This window comes from Mytilus californianus, unplaced genomic scaffold (genome assembly GCF_021869535.1).
Source record: "Mytilus californianus isolate M0D057914Y unplaced genomic scaffold, xbMytCali1.0.p SCAF_7, whole genome shotgun sequence".
Lineage (NCBI taxonomy): Eukaryota > Metazoa > Mollusca > Bivalvia > Mytilida > Mytilidae > Mytilus > Mytilus californianus.
Window position 1 is genome coordinate 32,443,391 of NW_026262723.1, and position 22,212 is coordinate 32,465,602.

Below are 22,212 nucleotides of genomic sequence, written 5' to 3' on the forward strand. Positions count from 1 at the left end.
GATTGTGTCTGTTTAATCAAAGGTAATACTTACAATTTAGAAGTTGCGGTTTCGTATAACTTGGTATTCAAAATTGGCCAAAGGTATCAGAACACCTTTTTAATGGAACGGAGATATAGACCATCAATTTTATATATCTCCCAATTGATACGATATTCCTGGGCTTGTGTTTCCTATCATGATTTCCTTGATAGAGGATTGCTGCTCACAAGGAAGCTATTAAGCCAAGAGTTCCAAATGGTGAAGTTGAAATCATCCCTTCGTAAATTTTACAGACGCCATCACGAGTTGGTTGACCGTTATGGAATAACCGTTTCACAGATAATATCGGATATGTTTCTTATGTCGTAACTACAATACCCTTCCCTTTTACGAATGTGACTTACCGAATTAGACTATTTACCGGATTTGTAATAACATAAGCAACACGACGGGTGCCACATGTGGAGCAGGATCTGCTTACCCTTCCAGAGCACCTGAGATCACCCCCAGTTTTGGTGGGGTTCGTGTTGCTTAGTCTTTAGTTTTCTCTGTTGTGTCATCTGTACTATTATTTGTCTGTTTGTCTTTTTATTTTTGGCCATGGCGTTGTCAGTTTGTTTTTCGATCTATGAGTTTGACTGTCCCTCTGGTATCTTTCGTCCCTCGTTTTTAAATAGTGAACTATTAAAAGACTAGTGAAAGCAAGAGCACTGCTTTGTTTCTTACATCGCTTGTATTGAGTGAATAACGTGCATTTCCTCAGGACGGAAAGAACCAACATAATTGAATAGTACATTGTCCACTTCAACTACCAACCACCAACTCATTCGTTTAACAAGACGTGCAAACAAAGGCATACAGCAACGCAAACACATAGTCCAAGGAGCTTGACTTTGTATTCGCATGAAAAGGGGTGGTGGTAATCAGCTTTACGTGCGCACATAATCTATCTATTTGCCTATATGGACTAACAAGATATACCAAAGCCTGCTGTTTACGTAACTCATCTACGAGCAAACAGCAGACCACATTGTAAGGCATGCAGTTTTGATTTGTTAAGTTACATTTTAGACCAAAAAAAATAATGAAAGACGATTTCTCATTTCGTGCGAACCTGCACTAATATTGACTTTATGAATGATAAAAGTACAAAATTGATAACAAGTATTGGGTAGCACATCTGAGTATGCGTTCTTACTTTTTGGAGCTTTATTTAAATTGTTTCTTCTTTGTCTTCTTTTTTTCTATCACTCTCTCTTTCTTTCCGTTTACTCCAACTTTGTCAAACATTTTTATGATTAACAATAACTCATTTGGTTTTGTATTCGTAACTAAACAAATCTAAAAACGACAATTGCCAGATTCCTACCCCGTGCTTCTAAATGTAAAGCTAAATGTCATAACAACTAATAGTTTTTGCAATAGCTTCTATAAAATACTGGTGTGGTATGAATACGGAATGTTTTTATTTTTCATTTTCAGTCTCAAGCTTTCTTATCGATCATATTAATGACTGTAGAGACTTGTATGATGCACTAAAAAATCCACCAAAACAAAGGACCGAAATCCGTTACATCCAATGGATTGCAGAGACCAAAGATAAAGTTGAGCATGTATTACACAAAGATCCGAAAATACCACGGCTACTTCATGCATGTTTCAGACACTTAGAGGTACAGAAAAACATTTAGTGACATGTTATCATTTTAACTATATTTATAAGACAAAATGATAAATAAAAAATTGGTAAATATCATTGTCGGGCAGACATTCATAGACGGTGGATTATGTTGATGAGTGAGATATTGTCAACAACATTTGAATTTTGCGTTTTTTAACACAATATGTCAAAATTTTAAGTTCATTTTTAATAATTGTTGAGTGTAGAGCTGTATGTTAAAGATTACATTGTCCCCACCTTTAAAAATAACTGAAAATGTCTCATCAACAAAGTTATACTTCCAATGAGCATACTAAGTGTCCCATTAGTTTTAAGAGAACTGCCTACCATACCTAAGTATCTGCGTTTACCCCTTGTTTTGTTGCTACGGGGTTGGTGTTGTTTTTGTTAAAGTTTTGTATTTAGCCTGCGTTGTAACTCCCGGTTACAGTCTGATCTATCATTTGTTTTGAAAACTATGTCTCATTTGAAATGCAAGATAACTGTGCCGATGGTTAATCAACTAAAGGATTTGTTCTCGATATATACGAAATATACAATAATTTTCAATTATATGAACCATTATCCGCATTAGCACAGATAAGAGTACTACAGGTTATCCGAGATGTTTTATTGGGATCTTGTTGGTCTTTGTTTATTTGTTATCTGTGAGGTGTTCTGTTTATAATTGTTTATATTACTTTTTCATTTTCTGTTTTTTTTTTCTCGATCTGGGGTATTTAATTGCTAGAATCCATTTGGTATCTTCATTATCTTTTCCAGCTTTACACTGCATGTTTAGAAGTGAATTCATTGCTGGAGGTTGATCAAGTTTGTAATGTTATTACACAGGGATACGCAGATGAGTCCGCTGCAAGTCAAAATGCAAAAACGGACGAAGAGACTGAAATTGTCAATAAATTAAAAGGTAATAAAATGTGCGAATGGTTGATCAGTCATTTCTCTAGTTTGAAGAACGACTGCTTTCTAAGCATTAAATAATTAAAAAAAATTAAATAGCATTTAAATGGATGGATAAGTGAATAAAATGTTTGATGGATATCTTTGTATTGCACGTAATAATCAACTTAATCATGCATTGAAAAAAAAACGAATAAAAAAGAAGTTTTAGTTTTTAAATGTATTTTTTTTAAACAAAATTGAGATGTAAGATTTTTGGTATATCACATTTTCATCAGTGCCATGGGCATACATTTATTACATAGTTTCGCAGGATAAATGAGATATTTCAGAGAATATGTTTGGACTTAACTCTTTTAATTATCAGCAGGACGAAATAAATTGGATTCAAGGCTTTAAAAATATCCAATTCAGGAGATGAAGTATGACCGCCATTGAGACAAATATCATCCAGAGACAAACGTAAGATGATGTTAACAAATATAAGTCATTAAGGGTAATTAATATTTTTTTATATTATTTGTTTAAATCTTATTTCATGACAGAAGTGTTTGTTGATATCCGGGAGATTGGAAGAAAAATTGAAAAAAATCCTGATGTTAAAGCAGTTATTGAATTACTAGATAGGGAATATCAAAAATGCAAAGAAGACTCCAGATTCCTAATATTTGTTAAAACTAGAGCAACAGCAAGGGCACTCATAGATGTATTACCTGATTATCTAAGAAGTACTTACCTGACTGGATCACACAAATGTATAGCAGAAGACGGTAACCTATGATTTATGTTTCTATAATCATTAACAAATAAACAAAAAGGGTTGACTCTATTAAAGCAATACACATCTATAACCCTACTATTGCTTCATTCGGTTTTTAAATCCCTACCATAGAGGGTCTTCCGCTTGACTGTGCACAATCATTTTAAATCAGAACTACGTTCGGTCAGAATTATGACGATCTATACGATTCCTGGTGTATGGAGTGTGTCGCCTTTTCTGTTCGTTTAAATTTGCTTGCAATAACTATACGAGGGGTACATTCAGAAATACAATGGTAGAGACAAAAAAAATAATAGAACTGTCATCAAATTCACACAAAAAATCGTTCGATTTAAAAAGTCATATGAGTCAACGAATGACATGGTAAAAATATACTCTGTAAAAAACCCCCGTCCGATTCCTTATTTTTTAATCCAAGTATTGATGGATTATAAAAGGAGTATTTCAAATACAAAATGCATAAACGAACAATTCGGCATTTAATAAAGTGTAATTTTCAGCACCTTAAAATTACGGTTGCTGTTAGCGTGCAGAAAAACTGTTCATGTTTCCCTTATAGGGAACATATTGGGTAAATGACTCGTGATACTATAGTGTATATAACTTCCATGTTAAAGACAGGCTATTGACATACACGCTACTGTAAAATGCAAGATACTTAACAACGGTATCAGTCGTCTTCAGGGTAGACAATTTTAAAATGAATTATCCCACAAAATGCGTTTACCAGTGTACACATTCACGATTTTGGCAGATATTATATCAAAGCGTCGCAGTACAAGATCGCCGTAAGATTTATAGGCAACGCATCAAATTTCCAGCCAAAAACGGTTCATCCGGGTGATTCATCATCTACAAAATCAAACTGTCACTATTAAACCGACTGCTGCTTGTAATCTATATTAGCGGTAGACTTCCGCACAGGCAGTATGTAATTGGTTTCCCCAACGCCAATTTTGCCAATGACCGGTTTAGACATACTGTGATTTCATTTATATTCCATGTTTTTGTGAGCACCAATTTTCGTGGATCGAGGGAAACTAACATTTGTGTGGATATTTGATGACATGGTTTTGTAAAAGTCTGAATATAAGCCTATAGATAAATCGTAATTCGCTGAACTTTTAAATACGTGCTTCATCTGTTTCATCCAAATCCCCCAAAAAATTGTAATCCACGAAAATTGGTATTCCACGAATAATGAAGTATCCACAGTAGGTACATATAAACTTGCACATGTTCGTTGGTGTCATACATTAAAGGTCTTGACCCTTGAAGAATGGAAGACGAATTTGGTTCAACAATGAATCATGTTTTCATACCAAAGATGTGAGAGACAAACTCTCGTAAACCGGCTTCGAAATGAACGTTCGACCGGTAATTTTGCGATGGGAGTGTCATAATGTCTGAAGCAATATCCTACAACTCCAAAACAAACAAGCTTGTGAGTCTCGAACACAATTCAACGACTGAACGTTACAGATACCATACTTTGCAGTCACATATGCTCAATATTATTGAACGAAGATGTTTCAGCAGGACAATTCCCGGTCCAACAAAGCAAGGGATTTCGTGTATTTCCTAACAAAATGTATGTATTGCCATGGCCTACGAATTCGACGGATTTAAACTCCATACAACATCGTTGGGACGATATAGATAGACACGTCCACCAACTTCAACTCCCATCTACGTCATTCGACCAACTCAGTCAAGCGAATATAGGAAAGGAAACCACAGGTCCAAAAATACAAAATTTTATTCGATCCATGCCAAGGAGATGCAGAACTGTAACAGTTGTACCTGCATATGTTAGTTACAATATATACTTACATTGGCCCAATTTTTCGTATCTGTCTGTTTTTCAATCTCTGTTCAGTGTGCTGTAAGAAAAGTTGTTAAATTTTATAATTATAAACTTAAGCATTGCTGTCAAATATCGATTTGAAGTACACAAAATAATATTTGAAAACAACTATCATGCGTTATGTTCTGCAAAGTATATATATATATATATCTGAACTCAATCAGGAACGCCTGAGACTCAATTGAGGTCTTAAAACATTATTAGTATAAATGTAGTATAGTAACGTTAAGCGGCAAATATAATATAAAAATAAAAAGATGTGGTATAATTGCCAACGAGACAACTCTCCACAAGAGACCAAATGAAACAGAAATTAACAACTATAGCATGTATTTCGGTGATCACAAACGACAGTTACAGTGGCCAAGCGAATTGACATAAAGTGTGGTTAAATGAATTTTTATGAACTGGTCCTCATCCCCTCATTACTTTTGTAGATCTATATTACCGCGTCTATTTTATTATTTCACATTACATGTATTATTCTATCTTTTCGTGAATTGTTGTTAGTGGCAATGTAATTATTCGAGAGACGTGAATGAATTTAAAAAATAATAACGTCTTCATACTTTTTTTTAACTGTTACAACAGCGAAGTGATATGAATCAATGCAAGTGCCCCAAAAAAATCAAAAGGGTTCAATATGTCAGCACAGATCATCCATTTCCATATATAAACATGCATTGTGAATTAAAAATTTCGCATTTAGCTAAATGATTTACTGTTCTGATATTATCATTTTGAGTATGTTCTTTCGATGTCAAAGCTACTTTGTTAAGGCAAATACACAGTTTGTCTTATCTAGCACTGTTTTATTCTCGATTTGGAATGAGAAGATTGATTTGTCGACTGTTGCTTGTTTAATATCAAGGGGCAAATATGTTATCCATATGATGAATAAAAATAACATTTAATACAATAGATACATGTAGGATCTGCTCAGTATACCGATTGGGATGAAGTGCGGAATTTTGGATTTCAAATGGACATGATATTGAAAGAAATATGCGTTTCAAAAGTCAACCTACAGAGCCTACAGAGGGTTGATGCATGTGTTTTTAAATGTACAGAGAATGTGGTAATTTCCCATCCAGTGGCATTTCGAAAAATTGCATATGTGAATGTATACCCCGCGCATAGTCAAACGGCCACCTACTTAAGCAATTGTTTTACTGCTGGAACGTTCATAAAAGAGAACGAACATCAGTGCCGATTAGTTATTGTTTGCAGGAATTATGTCCTTCTGTAATGTAATTTATTTGAACATTGCATTGTAGGCAGTCTCACACCTATCGATTGCTGGAATTTTATGAAATTTACATGAAGGCTTTATATCAGCAAGGTCTTAGAATAGTACAATAATAAGCGCTGATCAATTATTTTTATGAGAGTTGTAAATCATATGTAAAATAACATTGTTAACGATTTTATGGCAACAATTCTTGCAGGATATTTTAGAAAACAGTTAAAGTACCAAACACATTTTTTAACTTGTTTCCTTTGGACAGATAAGATATGAGCGTCCGCTGGGTCATTGGGTCGCTGTTCTTGTGTGGTATATATTAAGTTTAAAATGTGTACCCCTTAAAAAATCAACATGTTATAACATAGTTAAAAAGTACTTGTACTATTCATTCTGCTTTTCCTATATAGGTGTATTCAGTTATTAGCCCGATACCTTTTATTTGGTTTTATTTAGTTTTGTCCATACCTTTTGTTTTAAGCTTTATATTATTCCAAATCATATTTTCGCTTTTTACAAATCTATTATTATTACTTACTAAATAGGTATATGTAATCAATTAGTTATGACAACTATAAAATAAAAGTATTCTCTCTTTGTTTTAGGCCTTCCTCCAAATGAGCAGATTGCTGTGCTGGAAAATTTCAGAAATGGTGACCACTTATGCGTTGTTGCAACATCTGTTGCTTCTGAGGGATTGGATATTCCATTGTGTAACTTGATGATACGTTACAGGTTTAGAGCAAATGAAATAAGTAGCTTGCAAATGCGAGGTGAATATTAATACTGTAGCTAATACGAGGGGAAAAAAATCCGGTGCAACTATGTTGGATGACAAAACAAAAACAGAAATGTCCAGGCATGAATGAAGGGCGGAAACAAAATAAAAAAAAAACTATACCATACTAAGGGGGAAAAACCAACACTGAATGTGATTTTCAGCAATGATACGATATGAAATAAGGACTTGAGGTATGATTTCAAATCAACCTTGTTTTGCATCGTAAGCTATTCAATAAAGCAGAATAGTGTATAAGGTTTTCTTAAATATATTTTGTATTTCAAAAGAATAAATGTATTCAAAATAGAACATTGGCATAACTCCAATTAATGTTTTTTAATGTAAACTATTGACAAAAGCAAATAATCGGCGAATGAAATTTGTGTTACTTATTATTCAATCATACTTAGTCTTATTAATACGCAAAATCCTTATCTTTCAGATGTGTTAATGTAGGAGCATTATATCATTTTGTAAAGACTTATTTCATTTAATTGTGTATCTATTACTTTTTACGGTAGATTGGATGTCGTTTTCTGGGCATTCCTTCTCGGCATGTTGCAAAAAAACTTTTTTTTTTTAAAATATTTAACCAGTATCATTCATGATACAACAAAAGTATATAAACTTGAAATTAAAACATTAAACTATCATAAAAAAATAAATGTCCTTAAGTGTATTCAAAATTTTCCGAAAAAAACCTTTTAAAATCGAGGTCAGATAATTATACTGATTTTGATAGGACACCCCAGCTACCTTAAATTTACATATTCATTATCGTTTAGCTATTTGAACAAATGAACATAATAAAATAATCATTTTTTAATGTTGTAGGGAGAGTTCGTCGAAGTAAACAAGGAAAGGAAATCCATGTTGGCACGTTAGGAGAATTTGAAACGGAAGAGAAAAACATCAGGAGACAGTACTTAATGACGAAAGCCATTAAAGAAGTCTGTGAACTTGATATTGATATATCCAATGCAGAAAAAGATATTTATCAAATGGAAGAGATGGATAGAAACTCTAAAATTTTGAAGAAAAAACAACGGCGGCAAGCTTTATTTCGAGTCCATTGTAAATATTGCGGAGTTTTTATGACGCATGGAACTTTTATGCGACACATTAATGAGAAATTCTTTGTCGTTTGTGATAAAGGAATACTTCGACGAGTTGAGCAGAGAGAATTGCCAAAGAAGAAAATGAGAATAATCGACGGTTGTCAGAAGCGTTTTAAGGCATTTGGTCTTGAGTGCGGGCATGACTGGGGCTCAATTTTTATTTACCAAGAGTGTGAATTACTTGTTTTGTCACAAGAAGGCACTAAAGTATTTGACATTGAAAATAATAAATTCACAGATTGTCGGAGATGGAATGACTTACCGTTTACAATCGATGAGATGTCTGATGAAGACATCGAATTATATAAATCATAATTATAATTCAAAAGCGATACAGAAATTCTTTCTATTGTCTCATGAATTCAACTTGGATCTCTTGAGCGCTTTGGTTTATTCATGGAAACTTATATTTATAATAAATTACTTCTGAAATTTTTAAACATACAACGCCATTTGCAAGACAAAACATAATCTGGTGTGTTCGGAGCGCTTTTCTAGATTTACCTCAATAGGAACGGTCACTGTAAGCTTCACTTTGAATAAATACTTTTCACATTGTAGGAATCCTGCTTTGAAGTTTTTCTAGAATAGTGTCCTACTTGATATTATGATTGTCATCGGTTTACGTGGATATGGAAAAGGTAGATCTAGAAAAGTCAAGAATTATCTTATTATACATGAACATTTTTTTAAAAGCTCTTCTTCGGAATTACGTAAATTAAGAACGTCCATTATATGCATTTGTCTAATAATAACTTGCCACTTCTGGTGGACGTTTCGTCCTCGATGGTATCATCAGCCTAGTAAGCCAAGATAAATAATCATAATAATCACAATCTGATAACACCAAGAATCTTGGCATATAGACCAAACATATAAATAGGTAGATATAATAAATATTTGATTAATATCATTAAGTCAATGACCATTTTTTTTAAATGATTTTTTTTAAAATAGGCTTATATAAACGTTACCAGAGCTTAATGTGTGTCCTCAACACGCGAATACAATTTCTGCTCCGTGTACTCTCTTCTTCTTCTTCTTCTTCTTCTTCTTCTTCTTCTTCTTCTTCTTTCTTCTAACAATTCATGTTCTCCTCACGATTAACTTATATATTCCTTTAAATCTCTAAACTCCTTTAAAATGTAACGTCAGTAAATAATTAACGTTCGTTGATGTGGAAACGTCAAACATTGAAGTTCATTTGTTTTAAGAAACACGCGACAGTCTTTCGTTACATGTACAATATAAAACAGTTGTATTTACAAGCATATTTCATTGTATCATAATGATTTTTGTGATCTGTTGAAAGATCAACATAACCAAGTTTCAATCGTGTAAAGCTTTCGTTTGTTCGGTTACTTGGTAAACAGTTCATTCAACCCATATAGAATCTAGATCGATAGATAACCTGTTAATCCAATAGAGTATGAAAATTGAAAAAAAAAAAATTAAAAGAAACTACACCACAACACAATTGGAATGATTAGTGAACATTAACTCCACGCCCCTGACAAAAAAATTAACTTAAAAGGTCCCTATTCAACCGTTACACACATTTAATATAAATTGTTAAATTGTGTTTCTGAAGATGTTGAATTGTTTGTTTAGGGTTTTTTTGTTTTTGGGATGTTGTCTCATTGACGTAAATGACATTTCTCCTTTTATTCGTGAAGCAGATATATACCATATAAATTGTCATATGTATGAAAAAAAAATCTTTGAGTTGATGTATATCACGATTAAAGCACACTTAACCCGTTTTTGGTTTAGTGTACAAGATTTACAATGTGTGATACACATACATCAAAATACTCTGAAAAGCCTATGCAAAGATCATGTTATTCATGCATATCGCTCTATTTGCTCATAAATAATACATATGACATTTACCTGTATAAACCTTCAAAGATATATCATGCATGACATCTTTACTATGCAACAACAACCACGTAACCCAAAAGCACAAAAGACAAATAAATACATGCTATATTTGTATGGCAGTATAGCCCATAATGCATGACGGGATGTCTAAAACTTTATCTTCATTATATAACAAAGCTAATAATCTATTTTCTTTCAAACTTTTTTGAAACGTTAACGTATCAATCTGTTACATGTGTAACTTCACAATAAATGAAACATATAAAAACAGTAGTATGCCATATTTTTTTTAAAAAGAAATTAAAACGTGATTATACAGCCGTTATAAGGAATTTTGAGAAACGTAAAACGGATGTTTAAGAAATATGTGCAATACGGACGATCTTTTTAAAGGACGTGGTACTACACGTCTGTAAAACATCCGAGACACGTCCGAAATAAAGGCAACAAATAAAAGCTATTGTTTCGGTTGCCAACGAATACTAGTAGGAAGGGTAAATTTCACGTTAGTATTTTCGCAGAAAGGTCTATTACAACAGTTCTTTGAAGCTGTAATATTTAACAATAAACCATGAACATGTTGTCAGGGTCAAATAAAACCTGCCAGTCGAATCTTTACACCTTACAATCATTCCATACACCAAATATAGTTGACTTAATGTTCATATTTTATGAGATACGGACTTGATCACGAAAACACAACTTTCACCACTGATCCATGAAAGGAGGTCGCAGTTAGGTGAAACCTGTTGACCGACATGTTAACCTTGCAAGGATCTCATACACGTACATGTATGTCTTTAGTCGCAGGTACAATGTATGACAAACAAACAATAATAAAGGAAAACAACAGTCGTCTCTGATCACACAATTGAAAACTGACCAACACAAATTCCAGCAAAAACCAGGGGATTCGGGTGCTCTGGAAGGATACGCAGATCCACATGAGGCGCTTGTCGTGTTGCACATGAAGGTGCACATTTCTGGATAAATCTAATTCGGTGCTGTCATATTACGAAAAATGGCGGCGTTGCAGTTACGACGATTAAAATGTTTATGTCGTCATCTGTGTGATCTGTGGAGCAGATATTCTGTAATGTTCAAGCAACTGGTGATGTCATCCGTAAAATTTATGAAGGGATGACTTTAGATTCACCACTTGGAATCATCGGTTTAATAGCTTCCTTGTAAGCAACAACCTACTTTTAACTGGGAGATATATATTATATATTTAGGCACTGCTGGAACGTTCACAATTGCGGAGCTAAATTCATCTCTTTCGTCTTATATTTTTGTTCTCAACCTACCCTCGTTGTCAATATCTACATGTGAGCCAACATACGAGGCAGACTTAAATGTATCTGGTGTACCCATCATTTCAAAGTCGATTGATAGATGGGTGGAACAGGGTTCTAAAGTTTAAATTATTTAGTGAGAGGCAATTATCAATCAAATGAAAAGTGAGGTAAAGGGGTCATATTTATAATACCACTTCAAAAAATGTTTGAGGCTGGAATACTTGAAAATTGAAAAACCTTATACGATTTTTTAAAAGCCAAAAAAATGAAACTAAAAAGACTTAAAAAGTTAAGCACAAACCGGATAAGAAGTCATAGGTATGCAAAGGATGATGTATGACTCTCTAAGTACTTTTACAAGTTTTTAATAAATCGAAAACAGAAAATCAAAATGAAACACATTCTGTTGTAAAACATTAAGTTTCCGTATTTTCATGTCATTACTGAAGTACTGTTTCGACAAAGTGACACTAATAAGCGTGCAATCAAAAGTCATATTGAATCGAATATTGACAATAGTAGAAAGAATTTAAGATGAACACTCAGACGAACAATCAAAACAATAATAATAACACAGATTAAGCAAACCAAAAATCTAAACACAAACTGGTTAAGGGAGAATCGGGTGTTAATGCAATGGAATCATTGTATGACAATTGAAATATAAACTTTCATTATATATACTGCCGCATGCATTTCTAAAATCTAAAAGTAGACAATGAGAGTCGTATCAAAGAGCTAAAATATAGAACTAAGGAGCCAATTGTATATGTAGTACGATTACAACAGTTCCTGCATATGGAGTACTTATTATCAAGCTGAAATGACATGACAAACTTGCGTTTTCGGTCATGATTTCCTACTTACAGGATTTTTGCATGTATGGAAGATATTGAACAAAGGGGTTTTTAATAACAATTTAAAGAGTGCTCATTGGCGTTATTCTTTGTTGTTGAGAGGAACGTGGGCAATAAATTTACAACATACTGCTATATAACAGAGTAATGCCTTTAAATTATTGGCTTTTTCTTTAAGATTGATGTTTCTGAGTTTTAGTAGCTGAAAAGTAGATTTACCTCCATATAAGACAAAATACATAATATGATACTGTTAAGGCTCATGAGGTTTAAATGTGCTGTTGGTATCTTCCGTTTCTTAACATATGCTTTCCGGTGTATAGATCTGTTAAGATAAATATAAACAATTGACACTTAAGAGTCGAGAGTCGAAAACCGACACATTTAAATAAGGGCTCATCTTCAAATTATTAATCTAATAGTCGATTTACTCCGAAAAGCATCACTTAACTTATATACCTATGTGGAGTTATATTCGTTCAGAACGACAGGTCTTTCTTTTGAAGAATCAAACCGGACGATACCACATTTCTATGAAGTTTGCCTCAAGGCATAAAGAAATGACATATCTAAGGTAAATATTTACTTGGTTAAAATGCAAACTTTTATTTACATAAACATTCGTTTGATAGTTATCGTGTGCTGTGGATTAAGACATTAACAATCCTGTCCTCCGTTCTTTAGACTGAATTACAAAAAACTGTCGAGAACGCACATTTTAACTTTCGAAACAATTAATGTGAAATTTTGTTAATTTATCGCTACAATAAAAGGACAATATTCGAGATAAATTTGATAATGCAAAACTCTTAATAACACTTTTAAAACAAGAAACAACAATCTTAACAAAAATATATCGAAGATTATATGAAACTGGAATAGCACCAACGATATGGAAAACAGCAAATGTATATCCAGTTTTTAAGAAAGGCAAATGATTTGAAGCTATCAATTATAGGCATGTATCTCTTGCCTGCAAAATCATGGAGCATACAGTCACCAGCCACATAATGAATCATGCAAATAAAAATAACATCCTCTACAAAATGCAGCATGGGTTCACAAAACAATTGTCATGCAAGACAAAACTAGTGGAGTTCATTGACGACATCACAAGGAACCTTGATAATGGACAACAAACAGACTGCCTCATCATGGATTTCTCAAAGGCATTCGACAAAGTAAGTCACAGTCTCTTAATCCATAAACTTGATCATTATGGAATCAAAGTAAAAACAAAAGCTTGGGTAAAAGGCTTTCTTTCTGATAGAACACAGTGAGTTGTCATAGAAGGGCAGATATCTGACATAATAAATTAATGAAGAATCCGGAGTTCCGCAGGGATCAGTACTGGGACCCAGCCTCTTCCTCTTACATCAATGACATACCGGACAACATTTCAACAGTGAGGCTATTTGCAGATGACACAATTGCATACCTCACTGTATCATCAGAAAGCAACATTCTATAAGAAGACCTTAACAATCTAGCCACGTGGGAAAAATATGAATGATGCAGTTCCACTCCAATAAATGTGTAGTTCTGCCAATCACCTAAAAGGAGGAACCAATACACAATAGTCACATCATCCAAGGCCACAACTTAGAACATGTAGCATCAGCCAAATACATGGGAGTCACCATAACATCTGATCTAAATAGGGGTGCTCATATAAACAACATCTATCAGAAAGCTAACAGGACAATAGGATTCCTTATAAGAAACTTGAATATTGCAAATAGTGAGATTAAGGAAAAGGCATGTACAGCTTTAGTAAGACCGACAGTTGTATATGTAAGTTCATTTTGGGATCCTCACCTCAAAAAGACAAGTATAAACTAGAAATGATACAAAGAAGAGCAGCAAGGTATTTTCAGAAGCAGGTACCACAACACATCATTAGTTAAATCTATGCTACAAAAACAAAAATGGCCAACACTAGAGGAGAGGAGAAAGTATGCTAGACTTACCCTATTATATAAACCAGCATTAGGAAAAAGTCCTTCTGTCCAAGTACGATAAGAGATTGGAACACCTCGGTGACCGCTGCAAATAGTATTGACTCGTTCAAGAGACTACTATATGCAGATTAAATTTTTTAAGTCTCATGTTTTATTTGCACCATGTATAAATGTTATGTTACAGTACAAGCACAAATTTATCATTTCTGTTAAAATTAATTTTGGACTTGTTAAATATGCAAGTGCACACCAAACAGTGACAGGATATTCAACCTGACGACGGTGGTTACTTAATGGTAGAAGTAGAAGTAGAAACAAGCCAGATTTACCACATTTGAGTGTAGGATTTTGAAAATCTTATTGAATCACACTGTATTGGAAATCATACATTAACCTATGGATATTCTTTCTTCGTGTTATTTGTAGACGTATCACGATTTACGGGATAGGTTTTGCTCATGTTTGAAGACTGCAGGGTGATCTATAACTTCTACGTCCTCTGGTTTCTGGTGCAAAAATTGTCGCATTGGCAAAAATACCAAATCGTATTGTATATTGAGAATAGAAAAAAGTTTGAAAACCTTTTAAACAATGAATTTGCATAGGATTTTGGATATTTTAAGACTTTCAAACAAACACGGTTATTTAACAGCAGCATCAACTACAATATCGGAACATACAAAAGTAAAGTCCTATAAAAGTGTTTGTTATTTTTTTAAGAAAATATTCCTACCTTGATTTTATCAGTCAATACTTTTTACTTTTGCCGACCAATCCAGGGCTTCATAGCTAGTGGAGGTCGTTAGACACCACTGTATTATTATTAAACTATTGTTCGTATTCCTTTATGGTAATTGATTTATTTGCATACTCAGTTAAACAAAAACAAAAACCCTCTGAAAATGGTCAGAATTGTACTGAATCGACTACACATTATAAATGTCAGAAATATGGCAGAAAAATTTCGCAATATTGTGAACGAACATTTCAAATCCTTGTGGATAAAACAATCGAAAAAAATCAAAATCTCCATACCACTGATTGTAGAGGCATAGCGTGTTTATGTTTTTTACCCGTCTGCAACGTGTATTTGCAATCACTCGGACATTAACAGCCTTCTTTCACCATAAATTTCTCAACAATGAATGATTGAAAAAGTATGTCATCTTTTGATTTAAATCAACCACTTAGTACGGTATAATTTTTTTATTTCATAATTCTTGATCTGTATTTTTCAATTAGATTATTTACAGTGTGTTGATGCCGTTGTAAAATTGAAATGTATTTCAAATATTGTTTAAAGTTTTATCAACACTAGTTTTTTTTCAGTCAAACTCTAGTACAATTTCTATTTGTTTACCTCAAATGTTTAGTGTTACACATACCTTATTCCACAGTGTGTAGTCACGTTTTTTCATAAATCTATAAAATGTATAAACCAAAACTTTTAAGATCAATGTGATAACATGGTCAAGGCCATGTCCGCTTTAAATACAATTTTAAGTTACAAACCTTATTAACTTTTATTTTAACAAATTCGATCACTGATATATTATATGTTTTATTAGAGCGGAACCAAATTTGAAAGCATTTCTGTTTGATATAATCTAATTTCAGTAATCAACTAATAAGGTAAGACGTTGTAAACATATTTAAACAATTTTTCATTGTTACTGATAACAACCTTCCTTAAACGAATTAGAACATTTAACCAATGTATGATATAATCTATGTGTAGTCACGTTTTTTTCATAAATCTATAAAATGTATAAACCGAAACTTTTAAGATCAATGTGATAACATGGTCAAGGCCATGTCCGCTTTAAATACAATTTTAAGTTACAAACCTTATTAACTTTTATTTCAACAAATTCGATCACTGATATATTATATGTTTTATTAGAGCAGAACCAAATTTGAAAGCATTTCTGTTTGATATAATCTTATTTCAGTAATCATCTAATAAGGTAAGACGTTGTAAACATATTTAAACAATTTTTCATTGATACTGATAACAACCTTCCTTAAACGGATTAGTATTTTTAACCAATGTATGATATAATCTATGTGTTGGTTATCTAAATATCGATATGACGACACAAACACAAACAAGAACAGATTCGTACCAACCTTAGGGAAATAATCACTTGTTTATATTTTTACAAGGACGATAATCATGTTAATTTAATAGCATAGTTCTAATATTCATCCAAATTATGACTATCACCAGATAAACAAAACAACTTCTTACTATTCTTAGGTTAAGAAAGTAAGGAAGTAAATCATGTTGATTTGATCGCAAAGCAATATTTCTAATACTCATCCAATGTCAAGGCTCTTTTAATTAGTAGCCATGAGAATCATGCGTTTAAATGATTTTTAACAATAAAAAAAAAAGAACTCAGACATTTTCAACCCTGTTTTAATTATTACACTTCTCCACTCAGAAATATTTGCCTATATCGCAAATTTCATAAACTGACAAAATTTTCGCATTGTATTTTTACCATGGTGATTTGTGTATATTCTAAAATTAGACAACTAATATTGTTGTACATAATATTTTGACGGCATAGTTTATATAAAAAGGATTTTATAATGCAACAACACAATTTTTCATCACGATTCTACAGCATGAACTTCAAATACAAACGTTTCCAAAACTTGGTATTTTGGTTTATTTTGGTGAGGCTCTTTGTTTTTGTTGATCTATGTAATTTTTTGTATACTGTTATTTTTCGTTTTGTCGGTTTCTTATTCTCCATATCATTGTATGTTCGTTTTCAAATTAGGAGGTTGATTGTTCCTTTTGTATATGTATTTTGCCTCTCTTTTGCATCCTTTATGATCTTTAGAAATAAGGATTGCAGATATTTGATAGGGAAAATCAAATGCAGGGCACGGATAAAGTATGGTATTGTTTTTAAAAAAAAGGACATAACAATTCACCAAAGAAAAAGAGATTTAATTTAAATACACACACTTCGAAAGCTACAGTGTTTTGTTTAGTATACATGTGTACTTAATATATGAAGCTTATACGTCATGCAGACAAACACATATTGCATAAATGAAAAATGCACATTTCTTTGAAACGGGCAAACAAAATACAACATATCAGCTAAGTAACATTAAAAATCTTGACATGGTTGATATTAATTTGGTTTGTAAACTACCGCAAGAAACTTCGATATTAAAGTAAAAAGTATAACAATTTCTTTTAGAGTTGGAATCTTGTAGATCAATTAAGAAAAAAAAACACATGGTTTTATTATGACAGTTATTTCGTTTTGCAGTCCTTCGTTTTTTTCTGTTTACCTGTAAAAATCCGTTAACAAGATACAAAATACAAAATTAAGATTTTGTTTGATTTAAACGCATCTACTTATAAGAAGGATTTTACTTAACATGCAGTTGGGTGCCGTATTAACATGTACAAAAGTAAGCCTAAAACAGTAATCATGATGTTAACTTTTTAAAATTGTAGCAGACCTGCAAGTTAAGTTTATTCTAATTAGAGCGGATCTGCTTTTGTAGGACTGCTGCAGACCTGACATGAAGACAGGTCTAATGCAGCAGATCTGTCCTCAGGACAGGTCAGCTTGACCAGACCAGACCTGAGGACAAGTCTAAAGAAGCAGACCTGTCCTCATAACAGGTCATCTTGATCAGACCAGACCTGTGAAGAAGTCAGATTGACCAGACCTGTGAACAAGTCAGATTGTCGAGACCTGTGGACAGAACAGCTTGACCAGGCCAGACCTGTGAAAATGTATGCTGTTAACTGTCCTGTTGACAAGTCTGCTTTTGGACAGACAAGTCATGTCAGTCATGGGGACAGGTCTGCTTTTTCATAAGTCTGATGGATATATAATTTTTTTAACAAATTTGTTAATACATGCATGTGTTGATACGCAAATGATATACATGAATCAAAGCGGTCCTGTTTACTAGTTAACTTTCGATCATTTTAAATTTATCTTGGAACAGACCAGACTAAAATTAATTTGCAAAGAATAGATCTGGTTCGGACATAGCAGGTCAAGATCAATGACTGCTTTTAAAAGCACAGCTGGTCAAAAGTGAACTTGTTGTGTAGAACTGGTTGTGGCAGGGTTAACTTCGCTCAGAGTTAACTTCAATATTGGACCTCTCATAAAGTTAACTTTCGGGCATTCATAAAAACAGTCCTAAGACCAAGTTATCATATCTACTGTCCTAGGAGTGGTCAGGGCAGTCATTAAGCCTGTCTCAAATTTACTTTCAACTGCCGTAAAGTCTGGTCATCAAGTTAACTAGCTGTACAGGTTAGGACTGCACCCATCTGCACGTGGTTGTTTTTCTCTTTTTTTATTCTTTTTTTTTATTCTTTTTTTTTATTCTTTTTTTGTTTGAACCACAGTGAATTTATAATGCAAGGGTGGCAGATTAAATGTTTAGAGAAAAGATTAAGCAGTGTAAACAATGTTGATATACAAAAAAATTAGTTTTTCTCAACAAACGTTCTCACAATTTAGCTAATATTCAACTGACAATGGAGGCAGTACCATCTGACAAGGAGTGTTGGTATTATATGAAACTTGTCACTTTCATCCTTGGAATTGGAATGGAGGTTCTACATACTTATTTTGAGCGGAATATTTTGAATGCAAAAGAACATTTGGCATTTTATATGTTCTTAGATGACAATAAACCTTTTTTGTTTCATGAATGCTATCCTAGAGTACAGTGCTGTAAGTGTTCTCAACATTGTCTTGTTCCGCCTTCTCGAAAAGGATGTTTAAATAAAAAACAGTTTATGTCATTGTTTGATATTGACCCTCTAATTGAAATGGACCATTATCAAACAGGAAGACATAATGAGATTACCAAAGAGTGTTTGTGTAGAATCATCGCAAAACGACTGTATGGATATAACTCTTATATACGCGATTTTGCAATCATGCTGTTTCAAAAATAGTACAGTCATACACGGAAACCCAAGATGTATTGAAGTTATCAAAGAAACGAGAAACTTTTTGGCACATGTACCTAATGCACGTATTTCTAAATCTGAGTTTGACAGCAAGTGGTCTGAGAATGAGCAAGCTATTTTAGAAATAGATAGTTCATTGGGAAATTATTTTGCAAAAGTGAACAAAAGGAAAGTCGATGAATTCAAAAATAGTGAATTATCAATTGATACAATCAAAGGAATCATCGAGAACAATGTTGATGAAGTTAAAAAGGTAGGATATGTTCTTATTCATACATACACAATTGCCTTACGTTAGACAAATCGTTCAATTAGAATACATGATCTACAAAGAAATGTTGTTCCTAGAATTATTTTGATATTTTTATATAGTTTGGTATCACAACGTATCATATATAATCTAATAAAATTAGAATTTGAAATAAAACGACGCAATAGGCCATTAAGGCAAATAAAATGACATCAAACATGTCAAAGTGAAACATTAAAATGTAATCGACTATGATAATTTAAGAAACAAAGGCAAATAACAAGTAAATATCCAAATAAAAACCCATTCGGCATGCCCGCTTAAATTTAAAAGATTAAATTGCGAATATGCGTTTGTCACACTCTGAAAAAGTCTCTCTAAGTACTTAATCCCAATTATTTGATAATTTTAGAATCTTCACGCCCTTATTGAAGACCAGAGGAAAAGCACATTGCTAGTAAAGGATGAGATCATTGCACACCTCACAAAATATAAAGGTAATTTAACGTTAAAGATAAACATTATAAATATTGTAATTCAGGCTGTTTCTACTGTGTGTATAATGATCTTAGGTGAATTGACGTTGTCTAACAGTTATTTGTACTGTTTATTAAAACATATCAAAACAAAACTGGTCAGGGGCTAACACTTTCATGTAGATATTGAAACAATTTCTCTAATTCTAACACGGGTTATCCTTTTCATGACCTGTTGATTATTTGTATTTAATCAACGTGTGGTTCGTTTGATCTCAGTTCTTCATTGGTCAAAATTCGATTATGACGTCAAATTTTTTGCTTTCCTCTGAATTTCCTATTGTGACGTCATGAAAAAAGGCGACCATGCCTGATGACGTCACATAGAAAGAATACATCTGTTTGCAGATCATTCGAAAGGAAGGATTGACTTATTAAATTTGTTTGCATATCGTTTAAAAATCATAAAAGAAACAGATTCAACCACCAAATCTTGTGCAATACGATATTTATCCACTCTCGACAGTTAAATTTTAAATATCTAAAACACTCGGCGATCCTCGCGTTTTAAATTTGAAAATGTAACTGTCTCGAGTGGATAAATATCGTATCACACTCGATACAGTGGTAAAATCTATATATATATTTGTATGCCGACATCAAGATTTGTTTGACATATAAGATGCTTTCACACAATTTTCTATATTAACATAAACAGTCTTACACAAAAGTTACATACTACTTTCTAAATTTGCACATTTCATAAAAGATCTAGATCGATTGTTATCTGCTATTTCAAAATCTAAGTTGGAGGAAAACACCCCAGCTACCTTAACATTTGTTTTTAAATATTAATCATACCACATGTTTTCCACCAGGTGTTTAATGCTAATCTTTATTATCCAATTGTTATGCTCAGGTAAAAACGAATCAAATAAAGTCGATACAAATCTATATTGTTGTCCTCTCTCCTGTTTATTTTTTCTGTAAAAATGTTTGGTTCTTTCGATTTCTAGTTTGTGTAATTTGCACTGTTGCTTTATCTTTTGTCACATTGTGTTTATTTTCTATAGCTGCTTTGTATCTTCCTAAAATTTAACAACTTTGAAGACTATATGTAAATTGACCAGAACAAAAGTAAACTTTCAACGTTTGTAATATAAGGTTTTGCATTTTCATATATGTTTGCATCGATCATCAAGAAAGATACATTAACTCGTACCGTTAATTATGTGACTACCACTTATTGCACTATTAGTCCCCAAAATGTCTTCAGCACAAGACCCAGTACCTCGGCATAAGCATACAAAATTACGGAAATTTTATCATCGAAATGATTATATTTTGGAAAACATTATTAATTTAAGAATACAAGAAAGCCTAAAGATACCAATGGGACATTCAAACTCTAAAGTCTAAAAGAAACTGACAACGTCATGCCTAAACAATAAAAAGACAGACAGACAAACAACAGTACACAACACACAGCATAGAACACCAAAAACTTAAAAACACAAACCCTACCAAAAACTGGGATTGATCTCAGTTGAATAATTTTTTGTAAGCATACAAAGCTCCCATCCTTTTTCCGCTTTTAAAAAAAAATGTTTTTTAAATTTTTAAGGCCTTTTCGGTTTTATAACATCTTCAACGTTTGTATCAGGTTTTTGAACTTGTCATAACTGCTGGTCTGTAGCATCACTAAAGATAAATTAATTGTCAAAACCGAGCATCAGGCGCATTTAACTTGGAACCATTAATAATATGTTAAGTTATGAAATTACTGAGCAATAGTTCTTTTGCAGATTTTAGCTTTATTCTATTTGTGCTTATTTCTACATCATTTTTCATATTTTCTTATAAATTAGATGAACTCTACGTTGATATCAGGAATCTAAGATTTGAAGTAAAGCAATATACTTTAGCTTCTAGTTCTACAAAGGAGACATTCGACACAGAAGGTACATTGTGCATTTTTTATTGATATTTGATATCGCATATTTTGTTGCATTTATCAAGACAATTCAAATAATTTAGCGCTTAGCCCAATACAAAATCCTCTTTTCCGAGTATCGTCATAACATCGTTACCTTCAAATCGAACTTGCTGACTAATCAAGAAAGAATTTGAAAAAAAGGATTGCTGGAACACGATATAA

The 22,212-nt window shown here is 32.8% G+C and overlaps 1 protein-coding gene and 1 long non-coding RNA gene across 25 annotated transcripts in view; one reads left to right on the forward strand and one right to left on the reverse strand.

Moving 5' to 3' along the window:
• The window catches only part of LOC127709008 (antiviral innate immune response receptor RIG-I-like), a 113,300-nt gene that overhangs the window by 61,090 nt on the left and 29,998 nt on the right, over positions 1-22,212 (forward strand). For 5 of the 24 annotated variants that reach the window (XM_052214258.1, XM_052214253.1, XM_052214255.1 and 2 more), the window contains 5 exons: positions 1,465-1,655; positions 2,426-2,570; positions 3,109-3,333; positions 7,060-7,227; positions 8,070-8,917. The exons of 10 other annotated variants lie outside the window; for them this stretch is intronic. In XM_052214258.1, the coding sequence (XP_052070218.1) occupies positions 1,465-1,655; positions 2,426-2,570; positions 3,109-3,333; positions 7,060-7,227; positions 8,070-8,668 (1,328 nt within the window). In that variant the 3' untranslated portion in view covers positions 8,669-8,917. Of the gene's footprint in view, positions 1-1,464; positions 1,656-2,425; positions 2,571-3,108; positions 3,334-7,059; positions 7,228-8,069; positions 8,918-17,894; positions 19,582-19,990; positions 20,076-21,922; positions 22,016-22,212 lie in introns of those variants that run through there. 9 more of the 24 variants (XM_052214274.1, XM_052214275.1, XM_052214254.1 and 6 more) reach the window with 8 other exon arrangements.
• LOC127709013 (uncharacterized) lies at positions 8,898-15,960 on the reverse strand. The gene is made up of 3 exons (XR_007985467.1): positions 15,739-15,960; positions 9,328-9,489; positions 8,898-9,000 (listed from the first exon to the last, which is right to left on the reverse strand). It is a non-coding gene; the product is annotated as an uncharacterized LOC127709013 (long non-coding RNA).